Source organism: Equus quagga, chromosome 2, assembly GCF_021613505.1.
Source record: "Equus quagga isolate Etosha38 chromosome 2, UCLA_HA_Equagga_1.0, whole genome shotgun sequence".
NCBI classification, from domain to species: Eukaryota; Metazoa; Chordata; class Mammalia; order Perissodactyla; family Equidae; genus Equus; species Equus quagga.
The window spans coordinates 116313393-116329875 of NC_060268.1; the positions used below are offsets into that span (position 1 = coordinate 116313393).

Consider the following 16483-nt stretch of genomic DNA (forward strand, 5'->3'; position numbering starts at 1 on the left):
CTGATACCAGCTGCAAAGAAAAGTACAGGACAGCTGTGGCAGAGTGTCAGGAGTGTCATCTCTAAGAGGGGACATTGAGCAGGGATCTGAACAAATAGAGGTTTGTGTTCCCAGTGGATGGGGCAGGGTGTGCAAAGCCCCTCTGAAAGGAGTGTACTGGACATGCTCAGGAGATAGCAAGGGGCCCACATGACTGGCCCATGTGGGAGGAAGTCAGTGGACTTTGGTGTGGTCCCTGGGTTTCCCTCTGAGGGGGATGGACAACACTGCAGTGTTTGAACAAGGGTGCAATAGTCTGGTTTCTGCTTTGAAGGATTTGCCTGGCCACTGTGCATGGGCTAAAGGGGCAGCTAATGGGGAGACCAGGGAGCATCTGGGCAGCATTATAAGCCACTGCAGATGTCCAGGGGTGACCAGCACAGAGGCGGCTGAGGATGAGATAGGCAGTCCCAGGAAAGCTCTTGGTAAAGAATTGGCGCCATGCACTTTTTCAGACTTCTTAGATTATCCACGCAGTCCTCAGCCACAGGTGACATAAAGCAGCCACTGAGATAGCAACCCAAGCCTGAGGTCTGATTATTGGGCTGATCCCAGACTCCTAAGGCAAACTGGAGGGGCTGGCGGTCCCAAGTTCTTGCATTCTGGGTGGGGTATTCCTCATGGGCAAAAGCGTGGGGCCAGGAAGCCCTTCAGAGCTGGGTAATCAGGATTATAACTAGATGTGGCAATTCCCACCTTGACAGATTTTCTGTCTGGATGCTTCTGTAGAGCCTTTTATCTCTTTCTCTGACTCTCTGAATTCACTAGCACGTTAGCAAATTAGTCAATAGGCTGAGCTAAGGAGGGAAATATTGACTGGGACAGAGAGAGGGCCCAGAATGACTTCCTGGCTTATGGAAACGCGAGGCCCCAGGACCCGGGTCTCATCCTGCCTCCACTTACACGCCCTTCTCTGCCTGTATGGTGAGGGCTGCCCAGTAGCCTGAAGGTTCTCCGCTGTGACCTCTGGCTTCCTCTGATTTGATCAGACAGCTGCAGGCTGACAGGGCCTTTCCTCCATTCTGATGGAGGAACAAGTCAGGGGCACATAAGCTGCCTGTGCAGAGACATCAGGCCTGAGTCACATCGGGCCAGCCACTCCCCAGCACAGCTTATCCCTGACGTCAGAAGCAGCAGCTCTGCCTCAGCCCCTCGTTCCTAGTCCCAGAGCAATTCCTCCTGCCTCCTTCTTCACTGCAAGGTCCCCAGAACCTGCCCGCAGCATCTTTGAAGGCCTGGCCCTGGTGTCTCCAGCCTACTGCCCCTGCCGCGGCTGTGCCCTCTTTTCCTCCCCCCACATGAGCGCCTCATGACCGGGGCCATCTCTGCTTCGTCTCCCTCCACCCAGGGTCCAGTGTGGGGCTGCTGGGTCTGCGTGAATGAACTTGCCGAGATGTTCCAGGTGGGGCTGGGCTCTCTCCAATGAAGTGCTGACATCTGACAGGGGCATCCAAACCCAAGACTGAGAACAAAGAACTGAACCCCACTTTGGGTTTTCTTGCTAACCCTGTAAGACCTTTAACTTCCACGGATCAATCTAGTCTTTATAGGGAGGGTTAGTTACATATCTGTGCCTGTGTAACATCAGTGGTTATCAAATAGCTCTGTTTTTTTGTGTTTGTCTGCTTTTTTAGCAAATAGTTCAAGGTCATTTCAGAAAGCTATGTGTAGGGGCCGGCTTGGTGGTGCAGCGGTTAAGTTCACACGTTCCGCTTCTCAGTGGCCTGGGGTTTGCCGCTTCGGATCCTGGGTGTGGACACAGCCCCGCTTGGCAAGCCATGCTGTGGTAGGTGTCCCACGTATAAAGTAGAGGAAGATGGGCATGGATGTTAGCTCAGGGCCAATCTTCCTCAGCAAAAGAGGAGGATTGGCAGTAGTTAGCTCAGGGCTAATCTTCCTCAAAAAAACTAAAAGAAAGAAAAAGAAGCATTTGGGGGCCAGCCCTGTGGCCAAGTGGTTAAGTTCACGTGCTCCACTTCAGCAGCCCAGGTTTTCCCAGTTCACATCCCGGGCACAGACATGACAACGCTCGTCGGAGCATGCTGAGTCAGCATCCCACATGGCACAATTAGAAGGACCCACAACTAAAAACATACAACTATGTACCGGGGGTGCTTTGGGGAGAAAAAGGAAAAATAAAAAAAGAGGAAAAAAAAGGTATGTGTTTTTTTGATAACTTTGATCAGACGGCAGGGAGTTTTAAACCATTACTAACTACCCATGAAATCAACACTGCAGGACGCCTCTGTAAGTGCTGCCAGGGATATAAAGAAGTTCTCTACAAGGCCCTTGTCCTTACAGGGCTTTCAGTGCCAACAAGGAGAAAGAAACAGGATTTGTGAACCTAAAATGGCGCTTGAGATAGCAATGGGAAAATGATGCTTAAAGTTCATTGCCAAAAGACTAGTATCAAAGCAGATTAAGAGCACGTAGCTGGGAGGACCATGGCTCTGGTGAAGAGTAAGGCCAAGAAGGTTTCTGGCAGATGCTCTAAGGCTGCAAGCAGAGCAGCCTGGCTGGGCACAGAGAGCCTGGACATGGTCATGCATAAACAGGAGGCTGAAATAGGCCAGAGAAACAGAATCAAGGACCTGAGGGGTGCTGGTGGGCGCTGGCTAGGAGAGCCTCTGGAGAGCTCTGTCAATTAGGACCTCAGGGTTTGGCAACAGGTGAGTAGCCCTGCCATCCACAGACCTGAGGAAATCAAGGCTGGCTGAGGACACGGAATGAGAGCTGTTGTAGATATTCTAAGTGTGCGTGTCAGTGGTGAGACGTGGGGCTGGCAATGTCCCAGGTGGTGAGAACAGCAAGACTGGGCCTCGGGAAAGCAGCCAGCTTAGAAATCTGGGGGTGGGTTCTGCCCACTAATGAGAACAGTGTTGGGAGAAGGGTAGGGCTGAGAAGGAACAGCCACTTCTGTTCTGGTGGCATGAAATCCAGTGTCCTCGGCACGTTCCCAGCAGGACCTGGTGACCATGGTGACCAGGCATGGTGGTGGGTGGAGAGGTGCCTGTGCTGCACTGGTGTCAGCGCGACCGTGCTTCCCAGGAATGTGTTTCCTTATGCTTTGTGGACATGCCTGCCGGACAGCAGCTAGGTTCCTGTGGGACACCTGACTTAGCCACTCTGTTCCTGGCCATGCCTCTCACCAGGCATGGGCTGAGCAGTGGAAGGGCATGCCTCAGGCTTCCTCTTTTTGGCCTGGTGGCCCCGTGGCCTGATGCCTCAGAGCACGTAGAAGTTTGTGAGCCTTCCCTCGGGGGATGCGGGACCTCAGGAGGAGAGGGTATGTTTGGGGGCCCAAGTGTACTTGGAGTCCCATGGATGAGGGGCTGGGTCCTGAGGGGGCTCGGGGATGGAGGCAGTGACCCCTGAGGACACCTGATCTTGGGAAAGAGGCTGACCTTTGTGGGTTCCTACAGGAAGAAGGGGCTCTGATCATTGAGGGGCTCCTCAATATCGCCTGGGGACTGAGGCGGCCCATCCGGCTCCAGATACAGGATGACAGGGAGCGAGTGCACCTCTCTGCGGCCTCCTGGATGCCCGGACAGCCCAGCTGCCACCCGTAAGTGTTGAGCTGGTGGGGCGGGGTCAGGGGGCCTCCATGACACCTGTTCAACCTGAGCTTATTGTTTGGGGTGTCTGAAGGGTGGTGTCCTCAGTCTCGGGGCAAAAGCCCTGCTCCTGTATGGGCACAAGCCTGGGAGTGTTACCCAGCCTCATCCCTGTCACCCCCTGGCTGCCTCAGCCCACAGCCTCGCCTGCCAACATGCAGCCTCACCCAGGGTGATCTTTCTACATGACGACCAAGTCTCCTTCCTCCTGGAGAATGTTCCAGGCTCCCATCACCTCCAGTTGTGTTTCTCAAACATTCACAGGAGCCACCTTGACTGCAAGGAGAAAGGGCTGTAGCCCAGGGTGCTCGCCACCCTTTGCCTGATGAATATTTCTCAGCACCTCCCATTCTTTCTTAAAAATCACACAAATTTTGCCTCCTACTGCTCTGTTTTCACTTTAATATCAGAATTCATTTTTATAAGTTTATCAGAATTTAATATCAGATTTATTTTAATATCAGAAAAGTGTTTTGTTCAGGAGGAAATGCTTACCTGTCTTCTTGTTGGTGGGCCTTGGCCTCCTCTCCCCCTGACTCGCGAGAAAGGGCAGGTAGCTGCTGAGTTTTGCTTGTTTCTGCATGTAATAAATCCTTCTAAGAGGAGGAAATTCAAACCCCTTCCTCTTCAAAAATTCAAGTAAAGTTGCTGCTCTGAGGCCACTTAGCACGTTGACACCCGTGGTGCATCCCAAGTTGTCCTAGTTACAGACAAAAAATTCAAAATTCAAAAAGTGAATTTTGAGCCACACAGACTTAGAGCACAAAGTTTGTATGCTCTTCTTAGAAGGGCTGCAAGTGTCACTCCTGCTTCCTACTCCCTGGGGTAAAAGCAGTCACATGAGCGGTCACAGCAGGACCCTCAGGGGTCTCTCAGAGTGGGTTCCACTGCTCTCTCTGCTCCTCCCTGACTCCCTCTCAATGTGGGGCTAGTTCCCATCGCGTCCATTCCTTCTCCAGCCCGGCACCGGCTGCCCTGGCTTGGAGACCCTCCCCAGAGGCCCGGAAGTTGGCCGCCTCAAGGTTGCCCCTGTCCAACCCTCCACCAGGGCTAGGGATGCCCAGAGGGCCCACTGGGCATGGGCTCGCAGACACCGGCCTGCCTCAGCCTGGTGCCCAGGAGCACACGGGCACTGCATGTGTCCGTGCGGTGCAGGCAAGCACCGGCCACTCAGGTCTGCACGCAGACTCTCTCCTTCCAGCAGACACTGTGGCACTCCTCTGCTTTTCTTTTAGTATCTTACATTGACTCAGTTGAAATCCTGGCCTCAGTTTGGCCTGCCCTGCTTCTTGCCCATGTCCTGTCCACAGAGGCAGCCAGCCTCTTCTCTTTGGCCTGAGCTACTTTTCTCTACCAGCAGCCCTCTGAGCACCATGATTGTTTCTTTTCAGAAAGGAGCCACCTCTTCAGGATTTCAGGGTCACTGCCCAGGAGCCAAGTGCTCAGCCCATGCAGCAGGCTGAGAGTTCCAGAGACAGCTCAGGTAAGTGGAGCCTCCAGCTACCCAGGACCCTGTCTCACTCATCCAGGGTAGGGGAGGAGAAGCTTGGCTCAGGACCACCATTTCTGAAGAACAGCTTTGTGGAGTAGCAAAGAGTGGCTTCATTTGTCATCAGGAGCAACCCTTTGCTAAATACCCCCTCAGTACCAGGCATTCTCATCGACTCCACTTCCCAAAAGGGCAGCAGAGGCTTGTAGAGGTGCTGCTGTTTGACGTAGGTTGCTTGAGTCCCCTGCACCATGCTGCATCATAGAAAGGAGAGAACGTCAGTAGAGGGCATGGTGCCCTCCTGGCCTTGCAAGCCTCTAGGACATCTTCCTCATGTTCTGGGATCCATAACTGCTCTGTCCTCTTTGTACTCTCCCATGCACTCAGTGAAAGGCACGTCCCAGAGTGGGTGCTCAGAGGAAGGGGCTGGAGCTGCCAAAGGCCTGTCCTGGGGCCTGGAGACGGAGGCCCAGAGACTTATGGCCATGTGGCATGGTGACACAGGTCATCATGTCTGGCAGTCACCTTTTCTATCTGCAAAGTGGGCATCGCTGGAGCTGGACCCCAGCCTCTATGACAGGAACAGCATTCGCATTGCCTCCTGCTACAGCGTGGTGTGACCACAAGGCTCCAGGGAGCCAAGACCCACACACAGTACCACTGCTGGAGCACAGCAGTTCTCTGTCACTGTTGCTCCACCTGGGTCTAACCCCCTCATCTGTTTCTAGCTACAGAGGCCCTGGAGGAGGACGAGGAGACGCCACAGTTGATGCGGACCAAGAGCGATGCAGCCTGTGTGATCCAGAGGAGGCCCAGGTGCCGCACACCTGGAGAGGCCCAGAAGATCCGGCGACACCGGTTCTCCATCAACGGGCACTTTTACAACCATAAGGTGACATCCCAGCCTGGCATCTTGCTCGGGCCCTGAAGCTGAGACCATAGGGAACCAGCCTCAAGCATGGGCATAACTATTGGGCCTTCTGTAGGCCAGGCCCCAGGATAGTCATGTCAGAGTGCACTCTCACGATGGCCCTTTGTGCGGGTGTAGTCATACCCATGTCCTGCCAGAGAGGAGAAACAGACTCAGGAGGAGAACTGTCCTAACCAAAGTCACATCAAAATAACATTCCAGTTGATGACCCCAAAGCCTGTATTTTCTCCACCAAACACTCACTGTCAATCCATTCTCACAAGTCGCATGGTGTTTTGGAAAGTAATGCCAAGTTTATCTTTAATTAGGCAATTTTCTAGAGGGTTCCATCGAGCTCGATTGATAGTTTCGTGGGAATATCATGTACCCTGCTGGCATTCTTGCTTGGTAGGTTAAGCCCATGGTTGAGGTGTGCCCAGAGGTGCGTGCTTGTGTCCCAGAGAACTTGTACTGCTCCCGATTCCCAGCACTTAGCCTTTTGTCCGAGTATGTATTGTACTGACCTCAGGAAAAGATCTCCTTCCCCAGATGACATCATTCCATAAACAAACCAAACTGTAAAAGGAGACGTTGATTGTTACTATTAATGGCATGAGTGGCAGTTTGGGTGGGGTCCTAGATGGAGTGTCCTGTAACAGGGCCACATCCTGCAGCCCTGGGAAATGGAAGCAGAGGTTTCCAGTTGAAGCGGCTGCCCTTCTTGATAGATGATGACTCATGGGAGAGGGAGGGGGCCAGGATAGAGGGTGGTCTGGGGGCAGAGCCGAAGAACAGTTGCACAGGTGAGGCCTGTAGGAGCCATTCAAGCCTCTCCTGGGGCGCCTTGGACTCTGGGTTGAAGAATTCAGGAAGGCAAGCTGAAGGGACCCTGCTTTACTATCAGGACCTCCTTTCCACTCCATGCTAGGAGTGGTAGTGAGTGGCAATAGGGCTGCCTTTGCTCAGTCCAGGAAAACCTGGGACTATCTGAGAGCAGAGTTTCCTGAGACAGTGAGGGGGATGCAGGGCTGGAGTTAAACAGAGATTAAGAATAGTTTAGATCAGCCAAAAGACCATGATCTGCGTTGGGTATTCTTTAAATCTTGTTCCAAAAGGAGTTTAGTCTGTAAAGTGTTAAGTAAGCACCAGTCGCTAGTATTTGTATAGATATTGATATGCTACTCTAAGGAATTATTTAAAAAAATTCAAAGGAATATTTGCATGGCTTTAGGCTCTTTCCTAGTTCTTCGTTCCTAAAGAAAGAGCCTTTGCTCCATAACTCAAGGTACCGAATAGCAGGGTTTATCTTCAGTACATCCACCCCTCCTCTAAGGGATCATTTATCTCTGAGAGGTATGTCTGGCACATTAAACCTTATTTTAATGATTGCAAATGTCACAGGGACATGGAGATGCCTGAGCACTCTGTAGCCTTTGAAATGAACAGAAATGAATAGCAAGGGCTTTCATCACAGCCTTTCATGTCCATCGGAGCACTCTGTCAGGAAGGGCCCCTCAGCCAGCCAGCCTGACACTGCACACACTGTCCTGTAACCCAGTCAGGGCTTTACCTCCTAGTAACAGATCTACCTGAGGAATATGGGTCCATTCTTCCAGGAAAACTGACTGCCTTCTAGGAAATGGACTAGTGTCTCAGGCATGCTGGACAGTTGATTCACATCTCCTGAGTGAGTAAGGGGCTCCTTCTCTCTCGCCTTGCTCTACATCCATTCAGAGTCAGTGTCCTTAGAAATCAGGTGACAGAGTACTTGAGTCACAGGCAACAATTTTAAGAAAAAGAAATTCCTAAAATTGACTTCCTTCAGTGGTTGTTCTGCGTTTTGTTTGCTAGAACGGTGTACTATTACTTTACTTAGTCATTTTCCAAAACTGTGCTGATTCACAGTAATATTGCTATGATTCCCACTGCTTTGCCCTGGCCTGTTGGATTCCGATGTGTTCTATCAGAGAGAAGCCATTGTGGTTAGAGATGGGACAGCAGCCACGGACCTTTGTTCCTACTTGGAGCTGCTTGATATCATCTTGAGAAAAGGCTTCAGGCAGAAAAAACACTAACAACGTTTTGTTGACAAGACCTTTGTTCTCCTTGACATAGCTTGACTCCTCTATTTATTCCATATTTCTTGGAAACTGAAAGCCTAGTCTGGCTTTCTGTGTAACCCAGAGTCATTCTGTATCTCATCTATGGAGGAGGCAGGTCTGGGTTTGAGTCTGGCTCTGGTACTTGGGGACCAGCTGGGGGCGTGGAGCAAGTCCCTCGTGCACCCAGAGCCCCAGTAACATCCTAAGGAAAGCAGAGCTAGGACCATAGAGGAGGAATGTGCGAACATGAACTTCGTTTTGAAAAGCGAGGAGGAGCTCACCTTAGGGGAGTCGATCTCTCAGGGAGGCCCAAGTGCCATGGGGGTAAAGCATGGGGCTTCGGTGGCTCTGCCCTTTCTAGATGGATGCCCCTGACAAGCTATTTAACCTCTCAAAGCCTCTGTGTCCTTTCTAAGAAAGGAGGCTAGTGACAGGTACTTCAAAGGGCTGTTGTGAGGTTAAGTCAAAGATTATATGTAAAATGCTTACAGGTTTACTACCTGGCTAGTGTTCATTGAGGACTTACTAAGATTCAGGCAATTCCCTGGTTGACTTCATATACCACATCTCATAGGCACAGGCAAGGTACCTTTAAGAATATAATGGGGGGCCGGCTCTGTGGCCGAGTGGTTAAGTTCACGCACTCTGCTGCAGCGGCCCAGGGTTCGGATCCTGGGTGCGGACATGGCACCGCTTGTCAGGCTATGTTGAGGCAGTGTCCCACATCCCACAGCTAGAAGGACCTGCAACTAAGATATACAACTATGTACCAGGGGGGTTTGGGAAATAAAGCAGGAAAAAAAAAAAGGAAGATTGGCAACAGTTGTTAGCCCAGGTGCCAATCTTTAAAAAAAAAAAAAGAATATAATGGGACCCCAAAACTGAAGAAGCCGTGTGGCTGGAACACAGGGTGCTTGGGAGGGAATCCTCGTACCACATGTGCATCATAGTGAGCAGAGCCATGGATGGCATTGTTTTAGGCCATGGGGAGCATTCAGATATTTTTAACTAGAACATGCCATAAGACTGCTTCTCAAATTGTACTGTGCAGATGGTACCACCTGGCGTTCTCCTCAAAATGCAGATTCTGGTTCAGAATTCTGGGGCCAGGGGCCTGAGTCTGTTCACTGATACAGCTGGTCCAGCATGCACTTCTAGTTGCAGGGTTTCCCAAAGGTTGTTCTATTGGGCAGCAGTCTGGAGAGTGGATTGAAAGGGCTGAGACTGGAAAGGGAAAAGTTGGGAAGCTGATGCGGTGTGAGCTGAGGGCCTCTACTCGGGCCCCCTAGGGAGCCTGGAGAGGAGTGGACAGATTTGAGAACTCTCAGCCTTAGAATCAACAGACACTTGGTGATCTGATCAATAGCAGGAGTGAGGAAGAGACTGGTTCCCCCCACCCCTTGTGACTTACTACCACGGCACTGGTTCCCAGGATCTACAGAGCTGGCCCTCACAGTCTCCTATAAGACATGAGCTGTTATAGCTTCCCCAGTGCGCCCAGATCTGAGCACAGCTTGTGTGTGGACCTATGTGAATGACAGGCGCAGGTGTTCCCAGAGCCCAGGTTTGCCTGCTGCTTCAGTCTGCTCAGCACCGTTAGGCCGACAGTGTGCCCAGACCCTGCATGATGTGAGCCCCATGTCCCCTCTGGCCCCACCCTGAATTTCCCCCGCTCCCTGTACAGACCTCCGTATTTACTCCTGCCTATGGATCCGTGACCAATGTGAGGGTCAACAGCACCATGACAACTCTGCACGTGCTCACCCTGCTGCTGAACAAGTTCCGAGTAAGTCCAGCCAGAGCAGCCTTGCCCTGACGCTGCTGTTTGCTGTTGTGGTTGGGGAGGGGCTGGCGAAGACTAGGGGGAGATGCCTGTGGCTCCTGGGTAGAAGGTCTAGTAGAGTTTCCCCTGTTGAGCTGGCATCTCTGGGATTTGAAGCAGAGAGAGGGGAGGGTCCTTGGGGACTTGTGTGTGTGGCACTGGGGGTGTGGTTACTGCCAGGGGTCCCTTTCTGTCTCTCTGGTCTCAAAAAGCCATGGTCTGACTTCCTGTCGCTGCCTTTGTAGGTGGAAAATGGCCCCAGTGAGTTTGCACTCTACATCGTACACGAGTCTGGGGGTAAGCATCTGCCTTTGCTTCCAGATCATACAAACAAAAGTCTCTGTCCATTTGGCAAGCTCACCAATCATGCTTCTTCTCAGGGCCGTGCTGGCGTGTGCAGCTGGCACAGGGCAACCTGTCCTCCTGGCCTTAAGACACACCATGCCCCCACCACAAATGCTTTTCCCCAGCCGAAACCTAGGCACATTTCTCAACCCTTTCAGAATCCCACCAAAACCACGTGGGAATCCGCCATCTCCAGCCTCACTCAGTTGGGAGGGGTTCAGGGTGGATGTGGGGGTCTGCAACAGGGAGCTGAAGCTCCTCGCCCCCTGAGAAGCATTGGAGAACTTGCATGGTGCTCTCTGCAGCACTTGCACGGCTCAGTCTAGTAACTGAGCAGGCCTGGCCTCCCCGTGTCCGCTCTCCCCTCTCTCCTGCTCCTCCGGCTCCTGTTCCTCTCTGAGCTGGGCCTTTGCTGAATGACACAATCATATATCATTCAGGGCAACATTCTCAGCGAGGTCTGGAGAAGGTTCCTGGGCCCCCTGGACATCCATTTTCTATCACAGTCCCATCCTGGATGAAACAGAGGCAATCCTAATGCCCCATGAATTTTCCAAATCACCTTCTTTTTCAGAGCGGACAAAATTAAAAGACTGTGAGTACCCGCTGATTTCCAGAATCCTGCATGGGCCTTGTGAGAAGATCGCCAGGATGTTCCTGATGGAAGCTGACCTGGGCGAGGAAGTCCCCCATGACGTGAGTAGGGGCTGAGGCTCCTGGAGGCCTACTCCTGAGGAAGGGCCTAGGTGACAGAATGGCGGACTCCTGAGGGCTCTGAAGGCGACCTTGGCCAGAGCCCTCTCAGGTGACGTCTCCAGGGGTCACACGGCTGTCCTGAAGGGCCCCAAGCCCAGCATGGGGATGGCTCCAGCCCTCCCTCTTCCTGTCAGTGACCGCCAGGCCCATTGGCTGGCTTAGGGGAAACAAGAAGTTGGGTCCTAGAAAACCAAGGCTGTGCTTTTCTCCTTAGGCAGGTAGAACCTTTTCCTCTGTTGGAGTGTGTTTTATTGACATTTCATTAAAGACCCACACAAACGTCCTTAACCAGGGCCTGTGGAAGGGAACTAGGTGTCTAAGTCTTACCACAGCCTGAGGCCTGGAGAGGCCAGGAGCACATTTCCAAACTCCCCTGCACAGAAAAGACCTATAGGGTTTGGACCAGTGACCCTGTATCCCTGGGGCCATTCAGAGCTATTGCACTTCATTCCATTGTTAGAAACAATAGTGTTCCCACCACTCCCCACCCCCTCCCCAGAGACCACCCAGTGTGACTGTGCTAACTATTGAATGCTTTTCCTAATATTCATCTTAATCTTTCCTCCCAGGGGCAATAGTTTTCTTTGCAGTAAGAATGGGCCCCATCCTCCCATCCTGGGACACACAGCCCTGAGGGGCAGGGGCTGGGGTGGCCACTTCCATGGAGACTAGATGGTGCTGAATTGGCCACTATGGAAGCCACAAAGAAAAGGAAACATGTTTTTGGCTTCTAATTTAAAACACATTAAAATGTTCTTGGATTTTCTAGGTCGCTCAGTACATTAAGTTTGAAATGCCGGTGCTGGACAGTTTTGTTGAAAAATTAAAAGAAGAGGAGGAAAGAGAAATAATCAAACTGACCATGAAGTAAGCAGCACTTAAAGGGCCAGTCATGGGTCCTGAACATCAGGTCGAGTCTGCAGGGCAGAGACCCCAGGGCTGGGACCAGGAGAGCTCTTTCCTCCAGTGCACCGGGTGCCCTTGCACAGCTCTTGGCTCAAGGATGCCTGCTAACCCTTGCTCCCCAGCACCGCCCTCTGGCCCCCTCCCCCCTATTGACACCAAGCTGGGGTGACAGCCTGCCAAAATGGTGGCATGCAGTCTAGTCAGACCATCCAGCCTCAGCATCTCACCAGCACGGGAGAGACAGAAGCTGCTGAAAACTGGGCAGGCGGGTCAGGCAGGAGCATGGGTGGGCGCTGGACCAGGCTTGTGAGTTCTGCCGATGACACAGTTCTGGAGGAGCAGCTGAGTAGAGGGCCTGCTCCATGCACATTCAGCCTGGTCTTGGCCTTTTGTGCTAGTGGGAATTCTGAGCCTACCAAAAAGTGGTGGTGGTTGGAACTCCCTGCACCAGCTTTTCAGTTTCAGGGGACCCATTCAATGGAAAGGTGAGTAGGCATCACCTGCTGGCTCCTGGGGAAGCTATGTCAAGTCCTGGCTGTGTGAGGTTAGCTGGGTTGCGTGTCCCAGTGATTTCTCTCCCTCTGGAAGGTGAAGCATGGAGGGGACATGTGGAGGGTGCTCAGCCAGGGCCAGGGTGAGAGTCCCTCTTAGGAAGGGAAGGAAGGAGGCTGCTCACTGGGAGGGCCTGTAGTCTGAGGACTGGTTCAGATTCTGGCTTCTGGCTGAATAATTCTTGGAAAGCCACAGCCCCCCTAGGCTTCCATCTGTGCAGTCAGACCCCATTTGGGCCATCAGCTGAGACCTCCATCAGAGGGCACAGTCTACCATGCAGTCAGCAGTGTCACTGTAAGATTTTGGAGCTGGAAGAAACCTGGGGTCACCTGGTCAGTCTGTTCAGTGTACAGAGAGGAAACAGAGGCCCGAGATGAGGAAGGTTGTAACACAAGTTATTAGAGAGCCAGGCTTGAACACAGGCTTCCTGATCCCTGCTCTGCTGCCCTGTCCACTCCAGCATGCTCCTTTTTCTACTGGAAAATCTTTGGGATAGAAACATCAGCATTCTGCTTTGAAGCTTAACAGGGTCTGCAGCCCTGTTTGACTGCTCCTCGAAGACAGTGGTCTCGCAGGGTGTGGGCCTGGCTCTTCCCTGTCCTTGGTGGTGGTGAGATGGTGGCCGCTAATCAGCCACTTAGGAGCTGTGGGTCTCCTGGCCAAGGCATCTGTGCACCCCCTTGCTCTGCTCCCTGTCCCCTCCAGTGTCAGTGAGTCCTCTTGGCTGTGTCTCTCTCCAGGTTCCAAGCCCTGCGTCTGACGATGCTGCGGCGCCTGGAACAACTAGTGGAGGCCAAGTAGCCGGACAGCATCTGCCTCTTCCAAAGCCCCCAGCAGCCAGTGTACACTGAGTGCCAGTGGCCGGGCCCTGACTGGTCACACTGATTGATGGCCACCAGCTGAGGAATCCAGCAGCCATGCTTCTACCTGTCTACCTGCCTGAGTCCCATGAGTCCCATGTCCCTGGCTCTTGGCTCCAAGGTGAGCACTCACAGGGCCCAGACCCAAGTCTGAGGAGCTAGGAACTTGCTTGGTGGGGTCTGTGCATAGACTGGCCTGTGTAGTGAGCAGCTCTGAAGCTGTGGCACCAGCCACATTATGTGGCTGGATGGTGTGGCCAGTCCTATTCTCTCCACATCTCTCCTGCTCAGGGGAGCTGTAGATGACTGAGCCCCTGGGCCCTGAGCTCCATCTGCTTTCCCAGTGCCTGGCTCAGAGTTTCTGCAGGGCCACAAGCCCCTGTCCTCATCATCCATATGAACTACATGATTCCTGTCTGCCTTCGCCTCATGCTGCCACTCAGAAGCTCTGCCAGGAAAAGCAGGGGCTGCCAGCAGGTTTGAGACATGCCCTCCTCCCACCCATCACTTCACCATGGCATCCCTGGCCTCCAAGCCTCTGATGTCACCCCATGAACCTCACACAGCCCAGCACCCTGGCAGCAGAGGTCAGACTAGAAATAAGAGCACAAGCATCCTATCTTCTCTCTGCAGCACTCGCTCTGGACTTCCTCAGTGAGTAAGGAATTCTTATAGGGAGCGTGCTGCAAGAAACGTCAATTTGATCACATGGGGGAGGTAGCCCAGGTGGCATTGGAAGGATGCCTTCCCTGTAGATGAGAGTCCAGGGGCTGCCGGGCAGCACCTTGGGAAGGCAGTGCTCAGTCCCCATTGCTGCTGTTCCATGGACACCTGTGTACCTCTTGCCCTCTCTGGGCTTGCATTCCTCCACTCTCAAAGGAGCAAGATAAGGAGTAATGCCTGTTTGAGGAGAAAGGACTTTGAATTCCCTGGGACCAGATACTGAACAATTTGGGTTTATCAGCTGGTGGAGAATTTCTGGAATGAAATAGAAGGTCTTTGTAAAACTATGCAACAGTTTACATCTGTCATGTGAAGTGTTTGTCCAAAACAGAGCAAATTTTTCTCCCACTGGGGCCTGTGGATAGCAAATTTAAAGAGAAGAACTATAAAGTCTTCCAAATACAGGAGATTCCATCTCTGCTTCTTGCAGCAGCTCCTCATCAGCGCCTATAAAGAACAGAGCTTGGGGCAGCCATGCCATGTGGACCTACTTTTCAGGGTTTCCCCCAACTCGCTCCATCGTCACAGAGACATGCAGAGAGATGGCTGGGGAAGGCCCAGCCGCAGTTTCTGTTATCTGTGCTCTCCTTTAGCAGCATAGTTTCCTAGGTGCTCAATAAAGGTGTGCTGTACTGGAATTAGAACCAAGCTTTCTTTTTGCTGTGCGTGTCCACCCTGACCCCCTGCTCTAACCCCTGAAACTCTTATCCTATGGTATTTATGGCCAAGTTTGGCAGAAGAGCTAAAGCTGAGCCGCAGCCTGCTGCTCTTGACACGATATGGCTCCTTCATTTCCCTGCATATCCTGGGAATTGATGTGGGGCCTGGGGCAGAGGCCCCTGTTGGGCATGGAGGAGGAGTCATTGGTGTGGGTCTGTGGGCAGCTTGGAAGATGAGTGATAGAATCACCCTGAATCGCAGAATCTCAGCATCAGGAGGACCTCAGGAATCTTCCAGGCAGGGACTCAAGTGGGATGGTGCCAGGGCCTACGAGAGGGTGGAAAACAAAACAAACAGGCTGCCCCAGGTCATTTTACTCCCCAGCCAGTATTTACCACCTCAGGTCTAGGACAACTGCCAGGCCATTGTTCAGCGGTAATTGAGTGACTGCCTTGTGCCACACCTGTGCTCCACCCTAGAGGGACAAAGACAGAGCCACAGTCCACCCTCTTTTCAAGGGTCTCCTCATCAGGAGAAGCAGGCCAGATACCAGGGATGCTCAGGGGACCAGCAGAGCAGGGAGCCGGTACAGGTCCTGGGAAGGACGCCTGAGACTGAGCCCACATTGGCTAAGACAGTGTGTGTGGCATTCCAGCCTGAGAGACACTGGCCAGCCGGGAGCAGACAGGGCCTGACACATGGGAAGCCGTTGATCAGGAGCCCCTCTGTAAGCATGCACCGATTTTGCTTTTTCAGTATGGGGTATTTTTTGTTTCAAAATTTTTTGCAGTTTTACAATATTAGTTAAGGCGTGTCTAGGTAAGCATCACTTTTGAAATAGACGTTTTCAAAACTAACTTCTGAATATCATAACTAAGAAAAATCACTAGCAAGTTGCACAGGAAAGGGGAAAATGTACACTTCTATAGTCATCTGAGGGGTTAACAAATCTTTTTCCCAACAAAATATTTGCTTTTCAGAGGCCACTTGAAAAACTGCTAATTCGGCTCACAAAGACACCACAGTTTCCGACTTTCCCTGCTAGGCTCTGTGGTTTCCTGCTGATTTCTGTGGGCGCTCCACTGTCCTCTCTCCACAGAGATGACAATATTTCTTACAGGCTCCTTCGCTAACGGGTATCTCAGGTAATAAATGGATCCAACGACAAAGTGAAGATTCCTGAGAGAGAGTGTCCTCTCCTAAAACAGGACTCCTCCCAGGCCAGGCCTCAGGCACTGAGAAAATCACAAACACAGGATGAAGTCAACATGATTGCAAAAGGACTGGACTCAGGAAAAACAGGGTGGTTTGCCCAGAACAAATTACCAGAAGGAATCAAAAAACAGCTTGTTTTTCTCGTGGTGATAACCATATGCTACCTGCTGGGGATGTTTACCAGAAAATGGATTAAAGAGCTTCCCACTATCAAAATAAAGCCATGGGTTCACCCAGGACACATCTGGACCTTTCGTCCCGGGGAAACAAAGCAGGAGGCTTATCTGATCTGAGCAGGTACCTTGTGGAGGAGCCTGCCATGCAGTGTGCCTGTGTGGGCAGGACACAGGTGCCCTGCAGCTGCAGAGCAGCGGCCATATCCTTGTCAGGTGCCCGAGGTGGGCAGCAGACCCCCGCCCTGCAGTCCCTCAGCCATGATCAGGCAGGAAGTGCAGTCAGAGCCAAGCTGTTCTGAGTATAAAAACAACCA

The 16483-nt window shown here is 52.2% G+C and overlaps 1 protein-coding gene across 2 annotated transcripts in view; it reads left to right on the forward strand.

Moving 5' to 3' along the window:
- RASSF4 (Ras association domain family member 4) overlaps positions 1 to 14756 on the forward strand; it is a 34423-nt gene extending 19667 nt beyond the window's left edge. For both annotated transcript variants that reach the window (XM_046654415.1, XM_046654416.1), the window contains exons 4-11: positions 3462 to 3604; positions 5045 to 5136; positions 5871 to 6034; positions 9839 to 9940; positions 10222 to 10273; positions 10896 to 11017; positions 11847 to 11944; positions 13276 to 14756. In XM_046654415.1, coding sequence (XP_046510371.1) covers positions 3462 to 3604; positions 5045 to 5136; positions 5871 to 6034; positions 9839 to 9940; positions 10222 to 10273; positions 10896 to 11017; positions 11847 to 11944; positions 13276 to 13336 — 834 coding nt within the window. In that variant the 3' untranslated portion in view covers positions 13337 to 14756. The remainder of the gene's footprint in view (positions 1 to 3461; positions 3605 to 5044; positions 5137 to 5870; positions 6035 to 9838; positions 9941 to 10221; positions 10274 to 10895; positions 11018 to 11846; positions 11945 to 13275) is intronic.
- Positions 14757 to 16483: the final 1727 nt, after the last annotated feature.